The sequence below is a fragment of the Podarcis cretensis genome (assembly GCF_951804945.1).
Source record: "Podarcis cretensis genome assembly, chromosome: 2".
In the NCBI taxonomy this organism is placed as follows: domain Eukaryota; kingdom Metazoa; phylum Chordata; class Lepidosauria; order Squamata; family Lacertidae; genus Podarcis; species Podarcis cretensis.
In genome coordinates, this window is record NC_137171.1 from 106,363,106 (window position 1) to 106,388,630 (window position 25,525).

The 25,525-nt window shown below is 46.2% G+C and overlaps 1 protein-coding gene and 1 long non-coding RNA gene across 7 annotated transcripts in view; one reads left to right on the forward strand and one right to left on the reverse strand.

Annotated features, from left to right (window-relative positions):
* The window catches only part of PRKAR2A (protein kinase cAMP-dependent type II regulatory subunit alpha), an 87,357-nt gene extending 84,637 nt beyond the window's left edge, over positions 1 to 2,720 (reverse strand). Inside the window, exon 1 of the mRNA XM_079963778.1 lies at positions 1,960 to 2,720. Coding sequence (XP_079819904.1) covers positions 1,960 to 2,224 — 265 coding nt within the window. The 5' untranslated portion in view covers positions 2,225 to 2,720. The remainder of the gene's footprint in view (positions 1 to 1,959) is intronic.
* A 223-nt stretch (positions 2,721 to 2,943) lies between these two features.
* Positions 2,944 to 11,522, forward strand: LOC307209141. 6 transcript variants are annotated; one of them, XR_013835332.1, is made up of 6 exons: positions 2,944 to 3,169; positions 5,224 to 5,336; positions 6,269 to 6,807; positions 8,218 to 8,256; positions 8,587 to 8,746; positions 11,386 to 11,522. It is a non-coding gene; the product is annotated as an uncharacterized lncRNA (long non-coding RNA). The 6 variants fall into 6 exon arrangements; XR_013835333.1 differs by lacking the exons at positions 8,218 to 8,256; positions 8,587 to 8,746; positions 11,386 to 11,522 and adding exons at positions 7,137 to 7,524; positions 7,558 to 7,819 and having other exon boundaries at positions 6,269 to 6,426; XR_013835334.1 differs by lacking the exons at positions 8,218 to 8,256; positions 8,587 to 8,746; positions 11,386 to 11,522 and adding exons at positions 7,137 to 7,183; positions 7,558 to 7,819 and having other exon boundaries at positions 6,269 to 6,426.
* Positions 11,523 to 25,525: the final 14,003 nt, after the last annotated feature.

Consider the following 25,525-nt stretch of genomic DNA (forward strand, 5'->3'; position numbering starts at 1 on the left):
CTTTATTTTTTATTAGGAGACACTTGGTATTTAAGAGTAATCACACACAGTCTTAACAAATTTAGTCCTGGAAAGCCATAGTAATTTGTTAGCTTTTAAGGTGGCACAAGCTCTTTGCTGTATTTGCTGCAACAAATGAACCCAAATATCCTCTTGGAATTTTCTATTAAAAATAAAATAAAATACCTGATTTTAAAATCTGTAATCACTGACTGCTTTTGATCCAGCTAGATATCATTGTAAAGGGATGAGGGAGCTTTCATGACAGCATGACAGTCCTGACCCAGACTCGTACATAATCTTAACAAACACAAGCCTTATACAGCCCAAACTCTCACTCCCAGCAAAAGTGTATCACAATTCAGGAAGTTACAGTACCGTCTATGAATGTTTAAAAAAAAAAAAAAAGGAGACTAGGGAGGGAAGAAACCTTCCTTACTTTTCCCTCCCTCTCAAGAATGGCAAATTCTTCTCCAACATATCCAGAGTGTGTCCAGTCTAAATGCTATTGTGGGAATCTCCAAAACGTTACCTACATCTACACAAAGAGAAAGCCTGTTACCTCACTCCAAAAGTTGAGGTCATCTCCAGGGGGTTCTGCCTTCTCATACATCACGAAAGAACCTACTACTTGCACAAACAGCTCTGCTCCAAGAATGATGGATTCACTTCATGCTCTTCTCGTCCTTCCAGAAACATAGCTGAAAGGCTAGGATCACACTACCACACACACAAAAATGGGTGCTGTAAATCCTCTCCACTCCACCTCACATCCCAGAATGGAGAGGAGACTCCTTCAAGCCACTCCCTCCACCCTCCTGAGATTTCCTTGAAAGCCTTTCTTCCTTTCCAGCCACCTAAATCCCTCCCTCCCCCTGCTCACAAGAAGGCTCTCATTCATTTAAGACTGACTCAAGCAAGGCAAATTACTCCCTCCCATGCAAAATGCTTTTATAAAAATATTTATAAACCACAAACTTAAATAAAAGGCATGGCATAGTATCATCATCAGGACTCCACAAGCTTTGCTTTCACACGCCTTATCTCTTTGCCAGGAGGCTAAGATTCAACTGCAGACATTCTAAGGCAACTGGCACGTCTTCTGAACAATTAACTTCAGTTCCAGTTGTGTGCAAGTACCCTGGTACTAGGGCAGACAATGCAATGGCTGGGGACAAGATTAAGCTGCTATTGCAACCGCACTGTCAACAAACCCATAATAATTAATAACCCACTTTGGCAGGCGGAAAAGAATAAAGACAGAAAGGCTCTGTATCTTATACACTGCACCTTCTTTCACTACACATGCAAGGTCACACCTACTCTGTGTACGAGAGAGCCATGCACACCCTTGTGCTGTTATCTGCAGATCCTTTCTGGCATCTGTCGGGCACGTTTTTTATGTCTCGCCTTTCTCCCGTCGTGGAACTCAAGAAACCTGCGGTGAGGATCACCCACCCACCCACCCCCCTGGCGCAGAAACAAGTCGTGTAAAGCAGCGAGGAAGAGAGAGGATTAAGCCCATCTTTCACTGATCAGACTAACAAGGGCTGTAATGCGAGCTGAAAAGCGCAACCAGTCCTGCGTTAAGCGACCCTTTTGCTGAAGCCGCAGGTGCATGGAAGGGCAACTATTATTATTATTATTATTATTATTAATTATTATTTATTTGTACCCCGCCCATCTGGCTGGGTTTCCCCAGCCACTCTGGGCAGCTTCCACAAAGACCAAAAACACACTAAGGTATCACACATTAAAAACTTCCCTGAACAGGGCTGCCCCTATTGTTTCCTACAGTTCCTGGGGTCTGGGGGCAGTAATAATAATAATAATCTTTAGAGCCCTTAAAACACAACCCCCCAACCCACCCCCACTTGCAGGCCAGGCAGAGGACGGGGTGGAGGGCCACCCCCCACCCCCACCAGGCCGCCCCCTGACCCCGCCCCGCCCCTCACTCACGCTCGAAGTCGGAGTCGGAGTCTTCGTCCCTGCGCTCTTCCTCGCCGTTGGACTCTGTCTGCATGGGCTCCGCGCCGAAGTTGACCCCTTTGCCCCTGGCCCCCACGCCAGCCTGAAGCTCCCTCTGCTGCTGGTCGCGGGTTTCCCTCAGGCGGCCGAAATACTCGGCGGCGAAGGCCAGCAGGTCCGGCGGCCGGTGCCGCAGCACCTCCACCGTGTAGCCCTGCAGCAGCTCCGTCAGACCCGGCGGGATCTCGATGCTCATTTTGCCGCCGAGGCGCGGGAGACTCAACGGAAGGGCCCCGGAGACAGAGAGAGAGAGAGAGAGAGAGAGAGAGGAAGGGAGTCCCTGCTCGGCGCCGCCGCCGCTACAACTACTACTGTGGCGGTGGTCGTGATCGTAGCCGCCGCCGCCGCCGCCGCCCACCTCTATCTATCTCTCCACCTCAGCTTTCTACGCGGGCCTGGAGCCGGAGGTGGGGGGTGGGCCGCCGCCGCCGCCGCCGCCGCTTTCTCCGTCTCCACGTCCTGCCTCCTCCTCCTCCTCCTCCTCGAGCCCTTCGTCAGCCCTGAGGGAACCGCCGCGCTCGCGCCGCCGCTCTCTGACACGCGAGAAAGAGAAATGATCGGAGCGGCGGGGTAGTCGGGGGAAGGAGGGGCCGGAACGGAAGCGCGAGGCCAGCTGCGCATGCCCAGCAGGAAGCGGCGGAGAGCGCCACAGAGAGAGAGAGAGAGAGAGAGAGAGAGAGAGAGAGAGAGAGAGAGAGAGAGAGAGAGAGAGAGAGAGAGAAGCAAGGGAGGGCGGGGAGTGGGCGGGAACACGCTTCATGCGTCACAATAACGGACAAGAGGCGCTCGAGGGATAGATTAGGTGGATAGATAGAAAGCTACCCCCTCCCACACACACCTCCGCCCGAGGTGGGCGGGGTGGGAGAAAAACGAATGGGGCGCGTGCATAGAAGGGGGCGGGGACTAAGGTTCGTCCTCGCGCTCTCCCCTCTCCATGTTTGGCATGAAGGCTTTGGAGGCGGGGGGGGGGGCGAAATGGGCGCGAATTCGCCATTCCCTCACATTGACTTTTTTTCCTTTTTGACTGAGAGAAATATAATAACACTGAAAGTTTCCCTCCCATCTGGGTTTCGTGAGGAAAACGTGCCTCTGAATGCCGGCTGCTGGGGCCCACGCAGGTGTGGAGCAATGGCATAGCAACGTCAGGTGGTACCCGTTGGGGAAAATTTCTTGTCCCCTCCCCCCAAATATCGAAACTACCTGTATTAAAAGAAGGAAAAATAGGATACTTACTGTTGCAAGTGTTATTTTCTGGTTTATTTACTTAACATTGTGAGCATAAGCACTTAAAACCTTCCCCCCCCCAACTTTGTTCTCTGCAAATTTTGAAATAACATCGTCAAAATCAATTCATTTCACTGTTTTGTTTTGAGTTGACAAGATGGCTAAGCCAGAGAGCCGAGCTTGACTCATAGCAGCCACATTGCGTTGTGTTTGTTGACTGAACTAAAAAGTTTTGATACGTATTATGTTGATGAGGTTAATTAATTGTCAGACGAAGTTATTAAACTCATTTTAAATAATAATATTTAATAATAATAAATAATATTTTTAAAATAAAAAAAGTGTGAGCCCAATTTTTTTTTGAAAACAAAACACATTTTTGCCATTTTGTCACACACACCCTCAGTGATGACACCCGGAGCATCCCGCACCCACCGTACCCCCCTTTCTACAACACTGGTGTGGAGAAGGCTGTTAGGCTCATGTCCTTCAACACAGATTATTGCACCACTAAAAACACAGTACAGTGGTGCCTCGCAAGACGAAATTAATTTGTTCCGCGAGTTTTTTCGTCTTGCAATTTTTTCATCTTGCGAAGCACGGACTTTGGAAAAGCTTCAAAAATCACCAAAGTCTTCAAAAACCTCAAAAAAGGCTACCACACCGCGTGCTATGAGTTGCTCCTTGAAGTGAATGCACGGTTTTAAGAAAAAGGAAACAAACTTGCAAGACAAAGGAAACAAACTTGCAAGACGTTTTCGTTTTGCGAAGCAAGCCCATAGGGAAATCCGTCTTGCGAAGCAATTCAAAAAACGAAAAACTCTTTCGTTTTGCGAGTTTTTCGTCTTTCGAGGCATTCGTCTTGCGAGGTACCACTGTATTTAAAACAAGCATAGTGGGTCCTGAAAATAGGCACCTCAAGCCTCAAAAGCCGGGGCAAAGAGGTGCATCTTCAGCATTCTGTGTAATGAAGGCGTCAGGCCACCTCTGGATCCCACAGCTTAGGGGGCCCTCCATGGGGAAGGCCCTCTTCCAGGCCACTATCCCCTCAGCCTCTGAGGGCAGAGGAACTACCAAGGGGAATCCCCTCTGCCAATCTCAGCACCCAAGAGGGTCTGCGGGGAAAGAGACAGCCTTCCAGATATTTGGGCCAGATACCTGGTTGGCAGCTCATATAGATGGGCCTTTGGCCTGATCCAACTGCATAGTTGGAATCATAGAATCGCAGAGTTGGAAGGGTGCCCAAAGGCCATCTAGTCCAACCCCTGCAATGCAGGAATCCCAGCTAAGGTTTCCACGACAGGTGGCCAACCTCTGCTTAAAAACCTCCAAGGAAAGAGAGTCCACCGCCTCCCAAAGGAGATTGTTCCCCTGCTGAACAGCTCTTACCGTCAGGAAGTTTTTCCTGATGTTTAGTCGGAATCTCTTTTCTTGTAACTTGAAGCCATTGGTTCGAGTCCTACCCTCCAGAGCAGGAGAAAACAAGATTGCTTCATCTTCCACAATTCAGGGGTAGGCAACCTAAGGCCCGTGGGCTGGATGCGGCCCAATCGCCTTCTCAATCCGGCCCACAGACGGTCCGGGAATCAGCGTGTTTTTATATGAGTAGAATGTGTCCTTTTATTTAAAATGCATCTCTGGATTATTTGTGGGGTCTGCCTGGTGTTTTTACATGAGTTGAATGTGTGCTTTTATTTAAAATGCATCTCTGGGTTATTTGTGGGGTCTGCCTGGTGTTTTTACATGAGTTGAATGTGTGCTTTTATTTAAAATGCATCTCTGGGTTATTTGTGGGGCATAGGAATTTGTTCATTTTTTCCCCTTCAAAATATAGTCTTGGCCCACCACATGGTCTGAGGGACCGTGGACCAGCCCATGACTGAAAAAGGTTGCTGACCCCTGTTCCAAATGGTGGCCCTTGAGATACTTGAAGATGGCTATCATATCTCCTCTCAATCTTCTCTTTTCCAGGCTAAACATACTCAGCTCCTTCAACCGTTCCTCATAAGGCTTGTTTTCCAAGCTTGTCTCTACGTTCATGAGCATACCCTCTTCAAAATTACCAAGACAACAGTTCAACAATTGTAAGTGAGTCTGTCTGTTGTTGTTGCTTTAATTACCTGTTACTACAGTTGCGTGAAACTTCCAGTGTTTTCTGGGGCAGGGCAAAGGAATGTATTTCCACCTCATTTGTTGTCCTAAGGTAGCTTCCTTTTGGGAATCTGTGTTCAGTGAAATTAATTCAGCACAGGAATTATTACTAATTCCATCATTGACACTGCTAAGTAACTGGGACAACCAGAACAATGATAGAAAAAGTAGAAGGTCAGTCATATTTTGGGGGCGGGGGGGAGGGAGTAATGTCTGCAAGGCTATAAATCCCTAGGCACTGGAGGGCATCCCTATAGAGGCATTGTAATCATAACATGAGAAGGTGTTGTTCCTGACTGTCTTGGAGAAGTGTAACTATTTAGGGGACATAAAAAACAAAAACACCAATTACTGTATACAATTTGGTTTGACTTTTTTGAATATATCCAGGATCGACAAGTATGCACTTATTTGAAACCAATGTCAGCCACCTCCTCCCTTCAGAGTTTAAAAGCACTGGATGGACACAGTGAGTCATGATTTATCAGACATTTCTATAAAGCAACAGACAGATAATAATTCTATTTTTTAATTTTAAATAAAAACAATTTAATGAGGCTTTCTTCCATAGCCTTGAAAGCGGAAATTACCTTTCTAATTAAAATTAAAGTTATAATTGTGGACATTTTTAAAAATCGTCTTGTAATGTCATACTGGTGTGTGTAGATAAATGCTAAAGTCAGTTTGTATTGTCCTAATAAGAGAAGATGGACATTTCTATCACTGCTTAGTAACCAACAACTCATTATTGCACATGGAATAATACTTAGAGAAATTAGAATTATTATTTTAACCTTCACCCCACTTTTCCTCCAAAATGCTGGGGACAGCCTATATAGGTCCTCCCTCCTATTTTTCCCCACAGAAAACCCATCATCCTTGACATGCTAGCTGAGGCCGAAAAGAGTTGGAAGCCAACAACCCCTGGAGACCCACAGCTTTCCTTATCCCTGCATTAAAGCAACATTTCATAGCCTTGTAAGTAGAATTATGAAGCATATTAGACCACTTATGTTTTACAAGGTCAGTTATTCATACACCTATTTCATTCATTTGTGATACAGTTGAGTGATACAATTGTATCCCAGTTAGCAGAATCTCAGTTTGGTTGCCTGGAGACAACTCTGGCTACCACATCATAAGTACCCTAAAACCTGAGATTCAATAGGTAGGACTTGGTGATGTCACAATAACAGGACTTGTGATGACACATAGTGCCAACTATATTTTTTTTCTCCTTTTTATACTCATACTTGACATTACTTAAGAAACCTAGTAGCTTATTGTGTATTATTATAGTGATGTTTCCCCCCTAATTAGATAACTTTAAAATGCAGTATGTAACATATGTAGATTTCTTTCCCTAGGAGTTAATATTTTCTGTACAGGCAAGCAGAGAGGCAGGTATTTAAGTATTTACAGCTCATGGGTAAATGGGAGTGAATGTGCATTTGCACAATCTGTGGCTTGTGTCCTTAAGTCTTTTTTTTAGTGCAAGATCTTATTCCTGTGCACAGCATTAGAAATTAATATATAATATTTCTAAATATGAATACAAAAGTCTAGCAAGCAAACAAGCACTTGGCCTTCCTATAAGACGTTAAATCACCAGGTGACGTACAGGCTGTGGGTTTGGTGACGTCACTCTGTGTTGCCAGTGTAAATGTTTATGTGCTGTTACTCTGGTTTCAACAATAGAAAGAGGAAGAAATCAATATTTATTTGAATTGCAGGTTCTACTCACTATTATGGCTTGGGCTGAGCTTGTCAGATACAGCATGTTTTTTATTCCTTGCTTAATGAAGTTTTCAACTGCTTCTCCACTCCCATTTCCCAGTCATTTCCCTAAAATAAACACTTAACTCTTTTATGCATATTGATTGAGAACAATAAGTTCCCTCATTAATAATATTTGTTGAGATTGTATGTTTCTGCTGCAAGAGGGGCTGACTAAACGTTTTCTTGGTTTTATTGAAAATGAAAAGGGAATGGCTATGTGTATTAATGTAAGCTTTAACATGGGGGTTTTCCAAGGAACTATATTAAAGCCAAGAAGTGCTCTCTGAACTCTTTGATGAGTTGATAATTAACTATTGTTGTTTCCTGCTGGCTAACACATGAGTATTGAATTGCTAATCATCATTTTGAAGGGAGTTGCTTTTGGTTCTTTTGCTCCCAGGCTCCATGGAATAAGGACGTAAATGAAGCTCTCCTGGAAAACAGCTCCAAGCAAAATGGATGCTATAGGAGAGAGACCTTTGCTTATAGATCTGTTTGGGTTATTTCATATTTTGTAAGGTGCTGAGCCTATGCCTTGGACTGGCATATGTCTTGTGGAGCTGTTTAGATGACTCATTTGATGTTTTCACTCTGTTATGAAGAAAGTTCTGCAAGTAAAGTTTTGAATAATATCTAATGGGTCTGAACAATGCGTCATTCCAAACAGACTCAGTTTTCATGTATCCAGTCACTTCAAACTGCGCACTATTAATATCTGCAATAGCACCACTATCTCTTGGCATTATGTTCACTAACAGTGTTACTTTCGGAGGTCTATGTGCAGTACATTTTCTGTTGGTGTACTTTGGAGGCTTAAAATTGACTTCTACTGGCAGCATACACATCCTCAAAACCCATTGGCTTAGTTGTTGTTATGTCATGGAATGTTTACAAACACTGTAGCAATTGAGAGAGATGGATCAATATAATACCACCAGACAGTGAAACTGCAGTCTGGGTATGTCATGAATCACTGAAGGAAACTATTTATATGGGGCCAAGCTCATATGGTTTATTTTTATACTGTTGGTGAAGAGGTCAACAATCAAGGGAGCTTGGAGAGCCAATAGAAATGTGAGTCATGGGGCCAAGAGGCCAGAAAGCCACATGAAATATTTACATTTTGATTGGATATAATCAGCCATATATTTGGCTACTGTACATCGTTGATTAAAAGAAGCATAAACACAAGATAAAAATAAACTTTTAGAAAATATAGTAAGTACCTTGGAGGATGCAATTTATAAAGCAGAGGAAATTGCTTTGCCTTTGTACCATTCTGAATGTTTTACTATTCCACTGAAAATGGAAGATGTGGGGAGACAATTTAAGAAACTGAAGAAAAGGCAGGTTCTTTACATGCCCCCACCCACCTCACTGTAGCCATGTTTTTCCGCTGTGCAGGTAAGCTCATATCAAACACAGAACTTCACGGCTGAAGGGGTCAATGTGTGATACAGAGCCAGCCCACTCATGTTGTGGGGTGAAGCCAGCAGTGGAGAAGCCACCTTAGGCAGATGAAACCCACCCCACCACTTCTGCCACCAGCGGAGAAGCAACCCAGGTAAGGGAGACAGTGGTCACAGAGCAGCACAGTGTTCTGCTGGTCTCTGGAACACCACCTTCTAACCAACTTTCAGCAAGAGGGAGGTCTCCCATCACTCCACTTGGCCACTGGTCTCCCCCTGTCCCTACCTTACACAGTTAGACCATCTAGCTCAATGTTGTGTGCACTGACTGGCAGAAGCTCTCCATGGGATGTGGGGGACTTCTCTTATATATGTCCATTGTTGGCTATATAAAAGGAGTATGTGATTCTACGCAAATGGTTGCAAGGAGAAAAGGAACAGCCAGGCCAGACCCAACCACTTTAAGCTTCAGTGAGTTCCTCTGCCCTGTTTCTCAAGAGAGAGAGAATCAGTTGACATAAGGATTTGAAAGCACTTGTGTTTATCCAGCCATGTTGCAGTAGTGTTGGGGATGAGGTTGATTATCTGTGGGTCTAAGGCAAGGATTTCCCAGCTCTCCCATAATGAGATCCCCTAAGTCCCCCTAAGACCCTGTGCCCCCTAAATGCCTGGCAGATAAGCACAGAGCTTGCACACAGTATACATGTTTGTCCTCAGTTTGAAGGTAAGGAGGTTTAAATAAAAGAGAGAGAGTGCACACATTTTGGGAGGAGTGTTTTGTAAGCATTGCTACAACTCTGAAGCCTGTGCTGTCACCTTACTAATCCCCTGATGATGATAAAACACTCTCTGAGAAGTCTGATGAACACACACAAAACAAAGCATCAGAGCCAAAGAAAACAATTTAGAAAGGTGGGGGAGGTCAGGGTATAAGCTCTGTTCTCTTGGCATCTTCTTTGAATTCATATACAGTGGTACCTCGGGTTAAGTACTTAATTCGTTCCGGAGGTCCATTCTTAACCTGAAACTGTTCTTAACCTGAAGCACCACTTTAGCTAATGGGGCCTCCTGCTGCTGCCGCACCACTGGAGCACAATTTCTGTTCTTATCCTGAAGCAAAGTTCTTAACCTGAAGCACTATTTCTGGGTTAGCGGAGTCTGTAACCTGAAGCGTATGTAACCTGAAGCGTATGTAACCCGAGGTATCACTGTATTATGTTTGTGACCAGGGGTGTTGCTAAGGCAGCTGACATGCTGCCTTGCATCTACTTTTGGACTCCAACTCCTATCATCCCTGACCACTGGCCATGCTGGCTGGGGCTGATGGGAGTTGCTTGGTTGGGGATGGCTAAAAGCAGCAGCAGAGAAGTTCTACAATGATGAACAAGCTTAGGTTCTCCCTCTGGGACCAGAGAGAGGAGAGTTTACTGAACAAAGAACTGAACCCCATGGCTTGCTTGCTTGCAATGTATTACTTGTAACATTTACCTTATTGTAACTAGTATTTAAAGGTGTTCTGCAGTAAAGCTTTGAAGCACATTCTTTTAGTGGAGGGAATTCATTCCCACACAAGGTCTTGATCAGGGATTCCACTGGACAACTCTTAACAGTCCCCAACCTGGGTCTTTTGCTCTGGGCCCTAACCCTGCTGCCCCTTCCCTCTTTTTAATCAAAGAATAAATACATTTTCCTTACCGGGCATCTGGCTGTCAACCACAATGCCAGTGACCAAACTACTGTCCATCTTAATTTGCGGGGGTGGGTGAGAGAGTGATGATGGTGAAACTTTTTTGGGGAACCATAGGTCAATATAGGTCCTGTACCCTAAGTCCACAGCAATGCTCCTGTTTCTAACTAGTTTGCTGCTGACATTTTAATCCTGAACATCTTAATACTGCTTGTTCTGTGTAACAGCATCATCAGGCACTTATCTGTAATATTTGATATCTTGTGGAAATTCAACAAAAATACTCCTTGCAAAATAATAATAATAATAATAATAATAATAATAATAATAATACTGCTTGCTCAGAAGCCTTCGGGGAAGTACCCTGGAGTTTTCAACCTGAGCTTGCTGGAAGCATTTCAGTCTGCAGCCTCAGGGAAAAAGCAGAGGTTTTCATTCTAAAGAGAGCAAATTGCTTTCTCCATCCAAGTCTCTTACACAGCAGCCAGACACTTGGCCAACTCTAGTGTTTGGCACTTGGTCCAGTTTTGCATGTTTGTTGATTATTTCTATTTGTATTTTGTATATAAATCTGGTTATTTATACAGGGAAATAGACATGTTGCCAGTAAATATGAGTAAGGCTCTGAAGAACTGTGCAGTGTGCTCTTTCTGTGTATATGTCCATACATGGAGAACAATGAGGTACGCTAAAGCAAAAGGCTAGAGCATAAACATCACTTTTTCTGTTGTGTCCTTGAAGGTCATTTAAACACAAAGCCAAGCCTACATTTTATTCCTCTCCTTTGGTCCCCTTGTTAACAAGCATTACTGCAAGGGTGCTAGTGATGTGCTGAAAGCTGTCCTCCAGTTTCTCATAAGTTTTCCCCTCAGGGAATAAAAGACTATTTTTTTTCTGCCACATTCTCAGAGCACTTTAGAATGTCTTCAGAATTTTACTGAGTGCAGAAGTTTGAGCTTAGCTTATCCTTGTGTAATGGTTGTGGGTATTTTTTTTCTTTGCAGTAAAAAAATAATAATAATAATCCTTGTGGCTTCCTTGACTGCCCATGCTTCCTGGTTTGAAAAAGTTCCACTTGAGGAACTATCTTATGATATATTCACCCAGGTATTAATTGAAGCACAAGCCCCCTGGAAGGCTCTAGAGTGTAGACCACTGGTGAGATGATTTGCAAAATGCAAGAAAGGACGCTTGCAAACACCTTTCAGCCTCTCCAGAAGTAAGATAGGCATGAGATGAGATTTTGATCAAAGTTTTCTCTCCACTTTAGTAATTTTGGGATGTGATTTCTTTTATCGATAGACACGCACAAAGAGAGAGAGAGAGAGATGTGGGAAGAGGGAAGGAGAAGAACTTTTTAAAAAATATTTTTATTCAATATTTTCTTGGGTTACAAAAGTACATACAGCATCTCTATTTTCAGATCGTAAAGTCCATTCAACGGATCAGTTATATTGGATGTGAGTCACTAATGTAGACAATAGACAATATAAGGCTGGGGAAGAAGAGAGGTGGGGAGAGAGAAGGGGAGATAGCAAACTTTCATTCTTTTGCATAGTGTAGTAGTGTCAGGTTTTTGAGTCAGCGTAGGTTCTATTTCTTTTCATTTATTAGTTTTCCTTGGTGGTGAGAGAGGTTGGGGACCCCAGAGCATGGCTGGTTGACTTCAGTTGGCTGCAATGAGTTTTGTTTGCCTGTGTGAGGCGGAGTGGTTGTTATGTCAAGTTAGCTATACCCTCCAACTTTTATCCGATGAAAATAGGGATGTCCCATTCCATAATGCTAATTTTACTATTTATACCCCACACATCTTATTCGGTTGCCCCAGCACTCTGGGCAGCTTCCAACATATATAAAAACAGAATAAAACATTAGCATTTTTAAAAAAAATCTTCCCTAAACAGGATTGCCTTCAGACGGCTCGGGTTGGATAACTCCATACCCTCCAACATTTCTCCAATGCAAATAGGAACATCCCAATGAAAAGTGGGACATTCTGGGATCAAATCAGAAATCAGGACAGCTTCTCTAAATCAGGGATGTCCTAGGAAAATAGGGATAATTGGAGGGTCTAAAGTCACATATGCAACCAAGCATCCTCACCTATGTATTCTATTTTTTTTTGGGGGGGGGAATATACGTTTTTTAAAACACTGATTTTATAACAGTAGCAAAAAGCCATTATGGGGTAATGAATCCCTGTGTCCCTGTGTATGGATTCCTGGAAATGTAATTCTTAAATCTCGTCAGGCTTTGGTTTTAGCTTCAGGACAGGCTGCCTCTGCACTCCTATTTGAGTGCAAGCAGGTGATGATCTGAAGAGCAGTAAGCATTGTCAAAATCAAGATCAGGTAACCGATCTGGCAGGCAAAGAGCCAAGGGCCAGAAGCAACAGAGATGGTCATAGATGAGCTTCAGATCAGGCAGACAAAGAGCAAAGGGCCAGGAGCAAATGTAGTCAGAGTCATACAGGTTAAGCTCCAAGACAGCAAGAGCAGGCTGAAGAGACTGGGCAAAAACCTTTTTGAGTATAAATTGGTACAAATTGGTCAAGCTGGTAAGCTGGCTTGGCTGCAAGGGCTTTATAGGGCCTGTTGTGTCTCAAATGGGTTAGAAATCTGATTATCCGACTGCAGCCTTGAGGGCACTGTTCCCCTCAAGACCTTGTCTGAAAGTCCAGAATCGTGGGAGTGGAAGAGGTGAAGTGCTGGAGACAATCTGCTAGAGGCCTTGATTCAATCCCCTTAGCATGTGGTTAGAATGTTGACCTTGAACCTTTGAGAACAGGCTTATTATCTCAGCTGAGTGACAAGGCACTACGATGCTATGCAGTCAGTTCTACACAAGGTCAAAGACGGAGGCATACTTCTCTCAGGGCTATGTGGAGTCTATTAAGAGGACTCTCTCTCTCTCTCTCACACACACACACACACAGAGAGAGAGAGAGAGAGAGAGAGAGAGAGAGAGGGTGGGTATATAAATGTTCCTGTTGTATCAGCTGAGGAAAGAGCAGAGACAACAGTCTAATTGGAAGGGATCCACTAGTGGGAGGACCCACATAGAAAGAGTCGTTGTACAGTCAAACGCTAAATGAACCAACCACTGTAGCCCAGGCAAATGTGAGAATGGGGAACAAGAATGGAGATGCACATGCAAGAGTGGAAAAAGTCAAGTATCCTGTCTTGCTCTCCCAACCATAAGGGATGGCTGGCAAACATGTTGTACCCTCTTCTGAGTGCTCCTCCTCCATGATCTGCCTATGACTAGCCTCCATTTCCACCCATGTTGTTATGTACTGAAGTTCTCACCCTGGGCCAGCAGGGGGATACTGTAGATAGTTTTCACTCAGGTCCACATATGCAAATAAGGGATTGAAAGTGACGTTCAGTGATTGGATAGTTACAGAAAGTTGTTACAGTTGCGTTGTACTGGAGCTCTATATAAGCAGGCTGGCTGAACCCTTCAGTTCAGTTCTGTTCTGGCCTGTGAATAAACAAGAGCTGTTTGAAGAATCATTGTGTCGTTTGATATGTTCACCGACAACTTAACACATGTGCTCTATTATTTTGTTGGTTGATTTATTTTATACAAGGTCTAGTCTCATTCAGACTTTATTTCTCCCGTGTTGCACGTAAGCACTTTGCTATTAACTACTTTTTGCTTACACTTCATCAGTTTGCAAGAGCAGCCTTGAACTCCCTCTTCCATTTCTAATCTGTAGCACATCAACCGGCAATGACAGTAATCTTGGACAAAGTTAGCCTGCTAAAATCCCCTTGAGTCCCCTGGAATTTCACTTGCCTAACTATGTGAAGGGTTATAAACAGACACCCCAACACAGCAAAGGAATTCTGCCCACAGAAGCAGACTTTCACACATGCATGTATGTATGTCAATATGAATATATGGATAGGAATTAACTGTGATTCCTCATTGTAAGATGTTGGACTAGATGGCTCTTTAGGTCCCTTCCAACTCTGCTGTTTTATGATACTATGCATATTGTCCAGTACTGTCTGTTCTAATTGCTAGTAGCTCTCCAGGGTTTCAGACAGGATGCATTCCCAGGCCTACTTGGAAATACCAGGGATTGAACCTGGGACCTTCTGCTTGCAAGGCAAATGCTCTACCACTGAGCTGAGGTCCTTCCCCACCACCTGATCAACATTCAAAATTGCAGTTCTGTATGCCTCACTAAATTATTGCCTATATCCTTTAGTGCATTGGAGGGTTTTCAGTTGGAGATTATGCATTGCAAAATTTCAAAAAGTACAAATTTCAAAGGATAGCTGAATTTTGGATCAGGAAGAGTGCATTACGTAGGTATATTTAAAATTATTTCCAGGTCCATACTGCGGGAGGCAGTGGAAGACAGGAGTACCTGGCGTGCTCTGGTCCATGGGGTCACGAAGAATCAGACACGACTAAACGACTAAACAACAACAACAATTTCCCGTGCACTCTGTCTTTTCTTTCCCATGCTCTAATCATGAAGCGGGAAACACTGACTCATTTCTATGAGGAAAACATTAATAACCTCTCAATAGCCAATTGAAAATTGGCAAACATGAAGCAGACTCAGTATAAAGCGCTTTCTGGGTGTTGTGTGGAGATTGTGCCAGATGAGGAGGAGGAGGAGGAAGAGTTTGTACTTGATATCCCACCTGTCCGGCCCACCTGTCGGTCTAATCTATCTCCTGGGATAAAGTTCAAGTTCAATCCTAAAAAAAGATCAACAACTTTGGTCCGCCCTCACGCATGTTCACTTAATCAAATCCGGCCCTCTTTGAAAAAAGTTTGGGCACCCCTGCTAAGGAGTCTCAATGCAGCTCACAATCTCCTTTCCCTTCCTCCCCCACAACAAACACTCTGTGAAGTGAGTGGGGCTGAGAGGCCTCAGAGAAGTGTGACTGGCCCAAGGTCACCCAGCAGCTGCATGTGGAGGAGCGGAGACGCGAACTCGCTTCACCAGATTACGAGTCCACCGCTCTTAACCACTACACCATGCTGGCATGTGAGGAGTAACAGATTTGTCAGTAGTTCTGTCCCCACTATTTCCTTTGAGCCATAGCCCCCTGGGAAGCTCAGCAGGAAATCCCACAGAGAGTACCAGGGTAAGACAGATGAGGGCGGAAGGATCTGCCAGCAGCAATTCTCTCTTTTCTGAGACACAAAACAAGTCCTCCCTTCTTTAGCTGCTCACAGCCTATGCATGCAGCATGTGAAAGAGGCAGCCTAGCACATGAGTGGACAGTTCCCCTGTGCAAAGTCCACCCCAATTAAGGAAGATTGATTTAGGATCAGAAAAGAGGAGTTGCATCCAGTTTAAACAGGTAATAAGCAAAAATAAAACAGCATAAAGGCTTAAATTCCTTTTTTTATTTGTTGTTTGTAACGTTTTTATGCATCTTTAAACTGTTTAACACAGTTGCATTGATATATATATTTGTTTACATTAGAGCATATGACATGCAGCAATTACATAAAAATAAAAATAAAACAATAAACATAAAATCTTAAATCCTAACTAGCCCAGAAGAGTTTACAAGCAGCATCTAGATCCCCATAATACTCACACACATGATGTCAGGCAGGGTTCCCAAAGGGGTTGGGCTAGATGATCCTCAGGGTCCCTTCCTACTCTACAATTCTATGATTATATGATTCATGTGGGTGGTATTTTAAAATACAATTTAAAAAATCATACATGTGTCACAGTAATTACCATTGCTACAACAGGCAGAAAGATCCTTAGGTCCCTCAAAAAATTTCAACTGGTCCATTGGTAGGGGTGGAGTTTGGGAACCAGTGATGTAAGGGAAAGCTTCAGGTATTCAGGAAAGTTGAAAGTCTGACTGTGGGAATATTCCAAAATTTGGAAGAAGTTATAGGGCCAGTTGAGGGGAAAATTGATGGGACAGAGAAAGGACCTACCATTGCATATTGAATGGGAGGCAGTTTACCCATGATCATGTGGCTTCTTAAAGGTTTGACTCCTCCTCTGGTTTGGAAGGTAAGGTCAAACAAGAACAAGCTGGAATTGTTGTTGAGCCTGAAGGGGAGGGAACCTCCCACTAATTTTGACTCTGCCTTCAGTGAGAGAGTGAGGTTAATTCCAGTTACGGTATGTCACTCCTGTGGGTGCAACGGTAATTTGTTGTTTTTTTAATGCAGGCAAAAGTGGCTTCTTTTATCCTCAGTCATCAGCTGGATTTTCAACTAGGCTTAATATTTCTTAAAATTATTCAGCTAGTCCCCCCTCTATTTCTTATGTTGTTTTTCAGAATTTTCTAGCCAGTTAAGTGATTTAAGTACCTGCTTTTCTTCTCCATGCTTCAGCTACATTTCTTAATGTTGTTTTGCTATACTTTAAAACAAACGTCGATAAAATGGATGTTTGTTTGCTTAAAGCAATTTCAGCCACTGAATTTCGTGCACTTCTCCTTTGATTTTGGAGGGGCACATGTCCAATTCCAAGCATCAATTCCAGTATACCTGTTAGTACTTACTTTAATTACGCTTGTGGCGCAGCATGCTGTTCAATTTAATGATAATTTAGGAAGCACTTTTCTATCATTATAGCTGTCCCCACCCTACCCCGAGAATATTAGCAAGTGTTCCCTGGAGCTTTGCTTCCAATAGCCACCACCTGCTGAGTTTTTAGCATACATAATAAATTAGGAGTATCTGTAGGTAAATGAATGGCTCAGAGGTTTTATAATGGAGCATGGAGCTTCTACTCCTTTGAATGCAGCTCAGGTCCCTAGCTAACAAACATCATTTCCATCCATCTATTATTCAAAGAAATGTGTTTAGAATCTAATTAAGTTATCTAATGAAGGAGGTAAAATATCAGTAACTACTGCTGATTGGCCACAATAGTCTGGAAGCAGAAACACAGGCTCAGAGCATCTCCAAAGCCATGAAAAGCCGGGAGAAAAGAACAGGGAGATGAATGAACTCATTTATATCCTTCCTTGTGTTCTGAACAGGCTTGCCATTATTAAGATGCAGAATACTGAATTAGACAGACAGTAGAAGTGATACTCAGGGACTGTCCTAGTGTTGGAAGCATCAGTCAAAAGAAAATGATGTTCACACAGAGCACAGTAGGACCAGTTTGTCCATTAGATAAGCTGGTATTGGGGTTTGCAAGTACCACGCAAAGCCTGGTGTTCTTGTTGTCTTCAACAGGTGATCCGTTGGCCTTTTCCAGGTTCACAGGATAAGGTTTCTTGTGGCTGTTAAGTAAGCGTAGAGCATGTCCCCAAACATTTCAGGTAGAGTGTAGGGTGAAAGAAGAGAGCACAAAATATGGCCTAAACGGCCTCGGTCCAGTATACCTGAAGGAGCGTCTCCACCCCCATCGTTCTACCCGGACACTGAGGTCCAGCACCGAGGGCCTTCTGGCGGTTCCCTCACTGCGAGAAGCCAAGTTACAGGGAACCAGGCAGAGGGCCTTCTCGGTAGTGGCGCCCTCCCTGTGGAATGCCCTCCCACCAGATGTCAAAGAGAACAACAACTACCAGACTTTTAGAAGACATCTGAAGGCAGCCCTGTTTAGGGATGCTTTTAATGTTTGATGTATCATGGTATTTTAATATTCTTTTGGAAGCCGCCCAGAGTGGCTGGGGAGGCCCAGCCAGATGGGCGGGGTATAAATAATAAATTATTATTATGAAGCTCAACATCAAAAAAACGAAGATCATGGCCACTGGTCCCATCACCTCTTGGCAAATAGAAGGGGAAGAAATGGAGGCAGTGAGAGATTTTACTTTCTTGGGCTCCATGATCACTGCAGATGGTGACAGCAGCCACGAAATTAAAAGACGCTTCTTCGGAGAAAAGCAATGACAAACCTAGACAGCATCTTAAAAAGCATAGACATCACCTTGCCGACAAAGGTCCGTATAGTAAAAGCTATGGTTTTCCCAGTAGTGATGTACGTATGGAAGTGAGAGCTGAACCATAAAGAAGGCTGATCGCCGAAGAATTGATGCTTTTGAATTATGGTGCTGGAGGAGACTCTTGAGAGTCCCATGGACTGCAAGAAGATCAAACCTATCCATTCTTAAGGAAATCAGCCATGAGTGCTCACTGGAAGGACAGATCATGAAGCTGAGACTCCAATACTTTGGCCACCTCATGAGAAGAGAAGATTCCCTGGAAAAGACCCTGATGCTGGGAAAGATGGGAGGGCACAAGGAGAAGGGGACGACAGAGGACGAGATGGTTGGATAGTGTTCTCGAAGCTACCAGCCTGAGTTTGACTAAACTGCGGGAGGCAGTGGAAGACAGGAGTGCCTCGCGTGCTCTGGTCCATGGGGTCACGAATAGTCGGACACGACTAAACAACAACAACAGCAATAGAGTGTAGGTACAGCCTGGAAAATCAACTCTCATCAACCCTTGCTAGCATAGCCAATGGTCAGAAATGATGGGTTGTAGTCCAACGGGAGGTTCAGGATAGTGCCTCCTTGCACTAGAGCATACCAAGGTTTTTCCCCCGTTCTTGCATGTTCTTTCCTGAGAGCCAGGCTTCCAGAGAACTGGGTGAGTAACTGGAGCTATAAAGTGAAACATCAGTGGAAATAAAAGTGGAAAACATGGGGCAGTGATGCTGTTGTGTGGTGTGTCTGCTTCGCCACATTCACCAGATGTGAGCTAAGCAAATGAGTTCAGCCTTTCCAGCTACTGGCTGCCCAGTGTTTACTGCTTTTTAAGCATTAACAAATAAACCAAAATCGTGACATATGAATGTCCCCCTCGGAACAGAAAGCTTTTGTTACCTTGATGATGTCTGGGTGGCGCCTCTTCTTAGAATTAATAAGGAACTCCAGTCTCCAGGCTTATTGGCCAAGTACGTTCTGCTGCCACAGAAACAAATACAAATAAATCCCTGTTTCTTCTTCTTCTCTTCTTAATGGTGTTGTGCGCAACCTTTAGTGCTGCAGTTTCAGTTTGTCTCTCTGTTGACATCTAGTGCCCTGTGCTGAAAGAGCTTCATTGAGGCATGTCACACAAAGGCATTCCATTGCATTTGGCTTGGTTGTAATATTTACTTTTGCAAATCTTAGTCAACAACTTTTCTTCTCTGTCACCACTTTTGTCAGCAACAGTATAACAAGGGGTTATCAGTATAACCCTTCTTATACAGTTACAGATAGGTAGCCGTGTTGGTCTGCCATAGTCAAAACAAAATAAAAAAATTCCTTCCAGTAGCACCTTAAAGACCAACTAAGTTAGTTCTTGGTATGAGCTTTCGTGTGCATGCACACTTCTTCAGATACCTTCTTATACAGTTTGCTGAAAATTATAATCTGCTAACATAGGAGTAATGTAATAGGAGTAATAGAAATGTCAGGTGAATTGGTACTCTGGAGTTCTAAATTCAGGACTTCAAAACCCCTCATAGACAGCAAGGCACTGCTAAAATGAAGGGGAGAAGGCTTCGTTTTAGCAGGAGTTTCAGTGCAAACCCCTTGGCTTGATCATGAACTGAATTCATGCACTGAATTAAATCAAGCTGAGCAGGATCAAACTCCCTGCTCATCAGCAGATGAGTGCCAGTTAAATTTTGCCGCATTGACAACACGCATCAGTTCCCTGTGAGGAACTGCTGCATACAGTCAACACAAAAATTATTCCTGTCTTGCCCATTAGTTGACGTCACCTGCCCATTGGAGTATTATCAGCTGATTGGCAGGTGGGCCTAGTGTTGGGGAAAATGGCCTAATGGGCCAAATTGGAACCTCTGGTTGCCAAAATTGGCCTGTGGGCAGCAGGTTCCTTACCCATGTACTAATGCAGGGATGTCCAACCAGTAGATTGTGATCTGCCAGTAGATCCCCAGCTGATCCTGGTGGATTGCAAAAAGTTATGGGGGGAAAGCTAAAAAATTCTGTGCAGTCCTCTCCCAATAAAGCTCAACAACTCCTGGTAAATACAAAAAGTTACGGGGGGAAAGCTAAAAAGTTCTATGCAATCCTCTCCCAATAAAGCTCAACAACTCTGGGCAATCCACCCACCCCATGCACACTCCTCCTCCCTCCAATGACAATGGGTAGATCACTGCCAGTTTTCTTATACTGGGAGTAGATCACAGTCTCTTGGGAGTTGGACATGCCTGTTAATGGATTGCATAATGGCGGAACCTAAAACATGTCCCAATCTACTTTGTGCATTAGAGGGGTTGTTTTCCTTTCTGCCACACAGAATATATACCGGTCTAACTGCAGTGTCCTCTGACGTAGGCTTGGTTGTTTGGAGAAGAATTTTGCAACACCTTCAATCTGTCCTGCCCCAGTCTTTCCTTTAGCAAGCTTTTCCTGATTTATTTAAGATTAAAGCTAAACTAGATACACTAGGGATGGACAAATTTCTCTCTCATTTTTCTAAGCTTAAGTTCAGTTTTCCACATCTTCACATCAGTTCAAATTTGTACATGTTTGCAGGCACCTTTCTCCTAATACAGATGAAATATACTCAGAGTCGCAAAGTGATTTCATGCTCTTTATTCAGCTCATAGTGGTGAGGAGGAATGAATGAAAGTCCCCTCAAGGTATCTGCTTTATATACATTATTTACACAATGGGCTGCACATGATTGGCTAATTCCGGAATTCTACTGTAAGCCAATCAGGTTGTGGATTCACTTCTATCTGGAGCATGATTGGGTAGTTCCTGCCAACCAATCATACTGCTGCATTGTTCTAGGACCAATCAGACTGCTGCATTCTGAATCCTATTGTTCTAGGACCAATCAGGCTGCTGCCTTTTGGATCCTATTGTTCTAGGGCCAATCAGACTGCTGCAGTTTGGATCCTATTCAACCCAGTACATAACACCCCTCCCCTCTAAGTTCCAGTCCTGCCCGGGAGGTCGCATTCATAGTCCTCGAGGTACGCCGGCGGCCTACGTGTGCGTTGCGGCCTGGGGTGTTCCCTGGTCCGGGGTTCAGGTTCTGGCTCGTGTTCCAAGGATGCTGGCTGTGATGGGGCTGTTTGGTCTGGCGCAACCGGCTCGCTCAGTCGTGGTTCTGGTTCCGGTGTCCTTTCGGCCTCACGGGTCCTCTCTGTATTTACTGATTCTGCCTCTCCTGCTGGCCCCTGCTGCTCTATGGGCCTCACTGCCCCTCTGTTCCCTTGGGACTCCTCTGCCCTTTCCTCCTCCTGGTTTTCTCCTGGGAATCGTCGCCGTATCTGGTCGCAGTGGCGGCGCCAGCATTGCCCCCCATCCGTTAGCACCTCATACGACACGGGGCCAGTGACCCTGGTGACTGTGGCGGGTACCCATGCTGGGCCTGCCCCAAAATTCTTTGCGTACACTGGGTCCTGAGCCTCGAAGGTCCGGGGGTTCTTGCCTTCCCCCACCGCTGCCTCATCCTGAGCTCTATCGGGGTGAAGGCGGTCCAATCTGATTGCAAGGCGCCGACCCATTAGTAGTTCAGCGGGGCTCCGGCCAGTCGTTGAGCTGGGGGTGCTGTGCTGTGCTAGAAGGAATGTGGCAAGGCGGTACTCCCAATCCCCTTGTGTCATGCGGCGAAGGGTGTCCTTGGTGGTCCGCACCATGCGTTCTGCTTGGCCATTGGTGGCAGGGTGGAATGGCGCCGAACGGATGTGGCGGATGGCGTTCTGCGTTGTGAAGGTTTGGAATTCTCCTGACGTAAATGCAGTCCCGTTGTCTGAGACGAGAGTGTCAGGGAGCCCGTGGGTTGCAAACAGCCTGCGTAGTACCCGGATGGCTGCGGACGTAGAAGTGGACGGTACCAGTGCGACTTCCAGCCATTTGGTGTAGGAGTCCACCACTATGAAGAATGTTTTCCCCTGAAAGGGGCCAGCGAAGTCCACATGCAGGCGTGACCATGGTGCTCGGGCGGACTCCCAGGACTGGACTGGGGCCCTTGGGGGATCTGGGCGGGATTCTTGGCAGGCCTGGCAGTGTTTGACCCAGGCCTCTATCTCTCCGTCGATCCCTGGCCACCACACATAACTCCTGGCAAGGGCCTTCATTCTTACTACCCCTGGGTGTGTCTCGTGTAGGGCTGTGAGGACCCTTTTGCGGAGGGGCTGGGGAACAACGACCCTGCTTCCCCATAACAGGCACCCCTTGTGGGCCGACAGTTCATGTTTGCGGGTTGTGTAGCCGGCGAATTCTGGCCCGGGGCTGCTGCTGGGCCATCCCCTCCACACCCAGTCCAGGACCCGGGAGATGACCCTATCTTTCTTGGAATGGTATGCAACTTCTTGTGCCTGAATGGGGCGGTCAGGAAGCAGCTCCAGGCTCATAACCTCTTGTGCAGGTGCTGGGTCGGGGCCTGTTTCCGGTAGTGGTAGCCTGCTGAGGGCGTCCGCATGGCCCATCGCCTTCCCCGGACGGTGAATCAGTGCATACTGGTAGCTGGCAAGGAAAATTGACCACCTGAGGACGCGAGGAGACAGCACTTGGGGGGTCTGCTTTTCAGGGGCAAACAAGCCAAGCAACGGCTTGTGGTCAGTCACCACGGTGAAGGGCCGCCCGTACAAGAAATCATGGAATTTTTTTACTCCCTTCACGATTGCCAGACCCTCCTTGTCGATTTGCGAGTAGTTCCGCTCGGTTGCGTTGAGTGTCTGGGAAAAGTATGCCACTGGTACCTCTCTTCCATCCGGGAGTTGGTGTCCCAGGACAGCGCCAATTCCATAGGGCGAGGCGTCGCATGCTAGCACCACCGGCAGCCTCTCGTCGAAGTGTGCCAAGACCGAGTTTGAGACAAGCAAGTCCTTGACTGCCTGGAATGCGGCCTCCTGGCGCTGGCCCCACACCCAAGGGGCCCGCTTGTCCAGGAGTCTGTGTAGGGGCTCCGCTACCGCCGCCTTGTGGGGAAGGAAGGAATGGTAAAAGTTCAATAGTCCCAAGAAGGCCTGAAGTTCAGTCTTGTTCTTGGGCGCTGGGGCATCACAAATGGCCCGTACCTTGTCCCCAGTCGGGTGGACCCCTTCTGCGTCCACCATAAATCCCAGAAAGTCCACCTGAGGCACTCCTAGTAGACATTTTTCCCGCTTCACCTTGAGACCCGCCGTCTGGAAACGGTGCAGAACGGTGCGGAGGCGGTCCTCAAACTCCTCTGGTGTGGGCCCGGCAATCAACACATCATCGAAGAAGGGGGTGACGCCAGGAATCCCTTTAAGGAGAGAGTCCATTAGATTCTGGAATATGCCTGGTGCCACGCTGATACCGAATTGCAGCCGCTTTACCCTGAATGCTCCTCTGTGTGTCACAATCGTCTGTGCCTCTGCTGTGGCCTCATCTACTGGCAGCTGTTGATATGCTTGGGCCAAGTCCAGCTTGCCAAAAATTTTCGACCCAGCCAGGGTGGCAAGAACATGGCTGACCACTGGCACTGGGTATGCATGGGCCGTAAGGGCCTTGTTTATGGTACATTTGTAGTCTGCGCAGATGCGGGCCGAACCATTAGGCTTGACGGGTGTGACAATTGGGGTTTCCCAGGGGGCATTAGGCACCGGCTCCAGCACTCCTTGCTCCACAAGCCGGTCCAATTCCTTGTCTATACGGGGTTTCAGGGCGAACGGGACCCGGCGGGCCTTGAGCCTGACCGGTCGTACTGCGGGGTCAAGCTGTAGAGCAATTGGGGGGCCCGTATACTGTCCCAATTTCCCATCAAAAACCCCCGGAAATTCCTTGCATATGGCGTCCACGTCCACTTGTAAGCTAGTGTGGTTCACCCCGGTGACGGCTAGCCCCAGTGGTCCAAACCATGCCAATCCCAGTAAGCTAATGTAGGGGCCCTTGACCACCAGCAATTCCAGTTGCCGCGTCCGCCCTCGGTATTGCACCCTGAAGGTCCCCACCCCCATTGTGGGGACCTTACGTTTCTGGAAGTCCCGGAGGGTGAATGGGGCCGGCCTGAGTTTGGGACCCCCAGTAGGACACAGTTTCCTTAAGGTCCTTGCCGAGATTATGGATAGAGTTGAACCCGTGTCAAGCTCCATGCGGCATGGGGCCCCCTCTATCTGTACGTCAACATAAATTTTCTCTACGTTGGGGTGGGGCAACTGGTATACCTGGAAGTCCGTGAGCTCAGTCGAGTTGGTGCGTTGGGCCCCGGGACCTGGGGCTCTTGGATTGGTCATCTGATGCCTGGCGTCGGGTGGGCCGAGCCCGACACACCCGGGCGATGTGTCCCGATTTTCTGCACTGCCTGCACTCTGCGTTGCGGAAACGGCAGGTCCTCCTCTCGTGACTTTCTCCGCAGCTTGCGCAGTTCCCTCCTTCTCGTCGAGGCAGCTGTGGTATGTGGGCTGCTTGAGTGCGCTGCTGTACTCGGTGCACCTCCTCCCTGTTGGATCCTGAGTCGTCGGTGAGGTCTTCATGGTGGACCCTCGGTTGGGATGGCTGGCTCGGCCGTGCCTCTTGCGTCGACCTCTCGGCAGCTTCCGTTGCCAGGGCCTCCTCCAGAGCGACCTGGAACGTTAGGTCCTTCTTAGCGTAGAGGCGTCGTTGCAGCTTCTCATCCCTCAGGCCACCGACGAGGCGGTCACTAAGCATGTTCTCCAGCTCTGAGAAGTTGCAGAACCGGGCGGCTTGGCGGAGAGAGGTCACAAACCCAGTTATGGTTTCCCCAGAGGCTTGCCGCTTTGCGTAGAAGGCATTTCGACGAGCCACCACTGAGGGCTGTGGCGAAAAGTGCCCCTTCAGCTGTTCCATTATTGTTTTGTATGGAACAGTAGCGACGTCTTCAGGCGCAAGGAGAGCCCGGGCGATTTCAAACGTCTCCTCTCCGCAAACGCTGAAGAATATTGCCCTCTTCTTGGCGTCTTCTTCATCGGTGACCCCTTTGGCTTCTAGGAGGAAGGTGAAACGGGAGGCGTATGCTTCCCAGTCTCCAGATGCTGGGTTGAATGGCGAAAAGCTGCTGTTGGTTGCCATTCTGAGTTCCTTGTGTCCTGGAGCTGAAGCCTGGATACACGGTGCGAGGCAGCGATGCGGCAGGTGGCGGTGCTGCGGTGCTGTGTGTGGCAGTCAGCTCAGCGGGATCCCACCTTCGTCGCCAGTGAAATATACTCAGAGTCGCAAAGTGATTTCATGCTCTTTATTCAGCTCATAGTGGTGAGGAGGAATGAATGAAAGTCCCCTCAAGGTATCTGCTTTATATACATTATTTACACAATGGGCTGCACATGATTGGCTAATTCCGGAATTCTACTGTAAGCCAATCAGGTTGTGGATTCACTTCTATCTGGAGCATG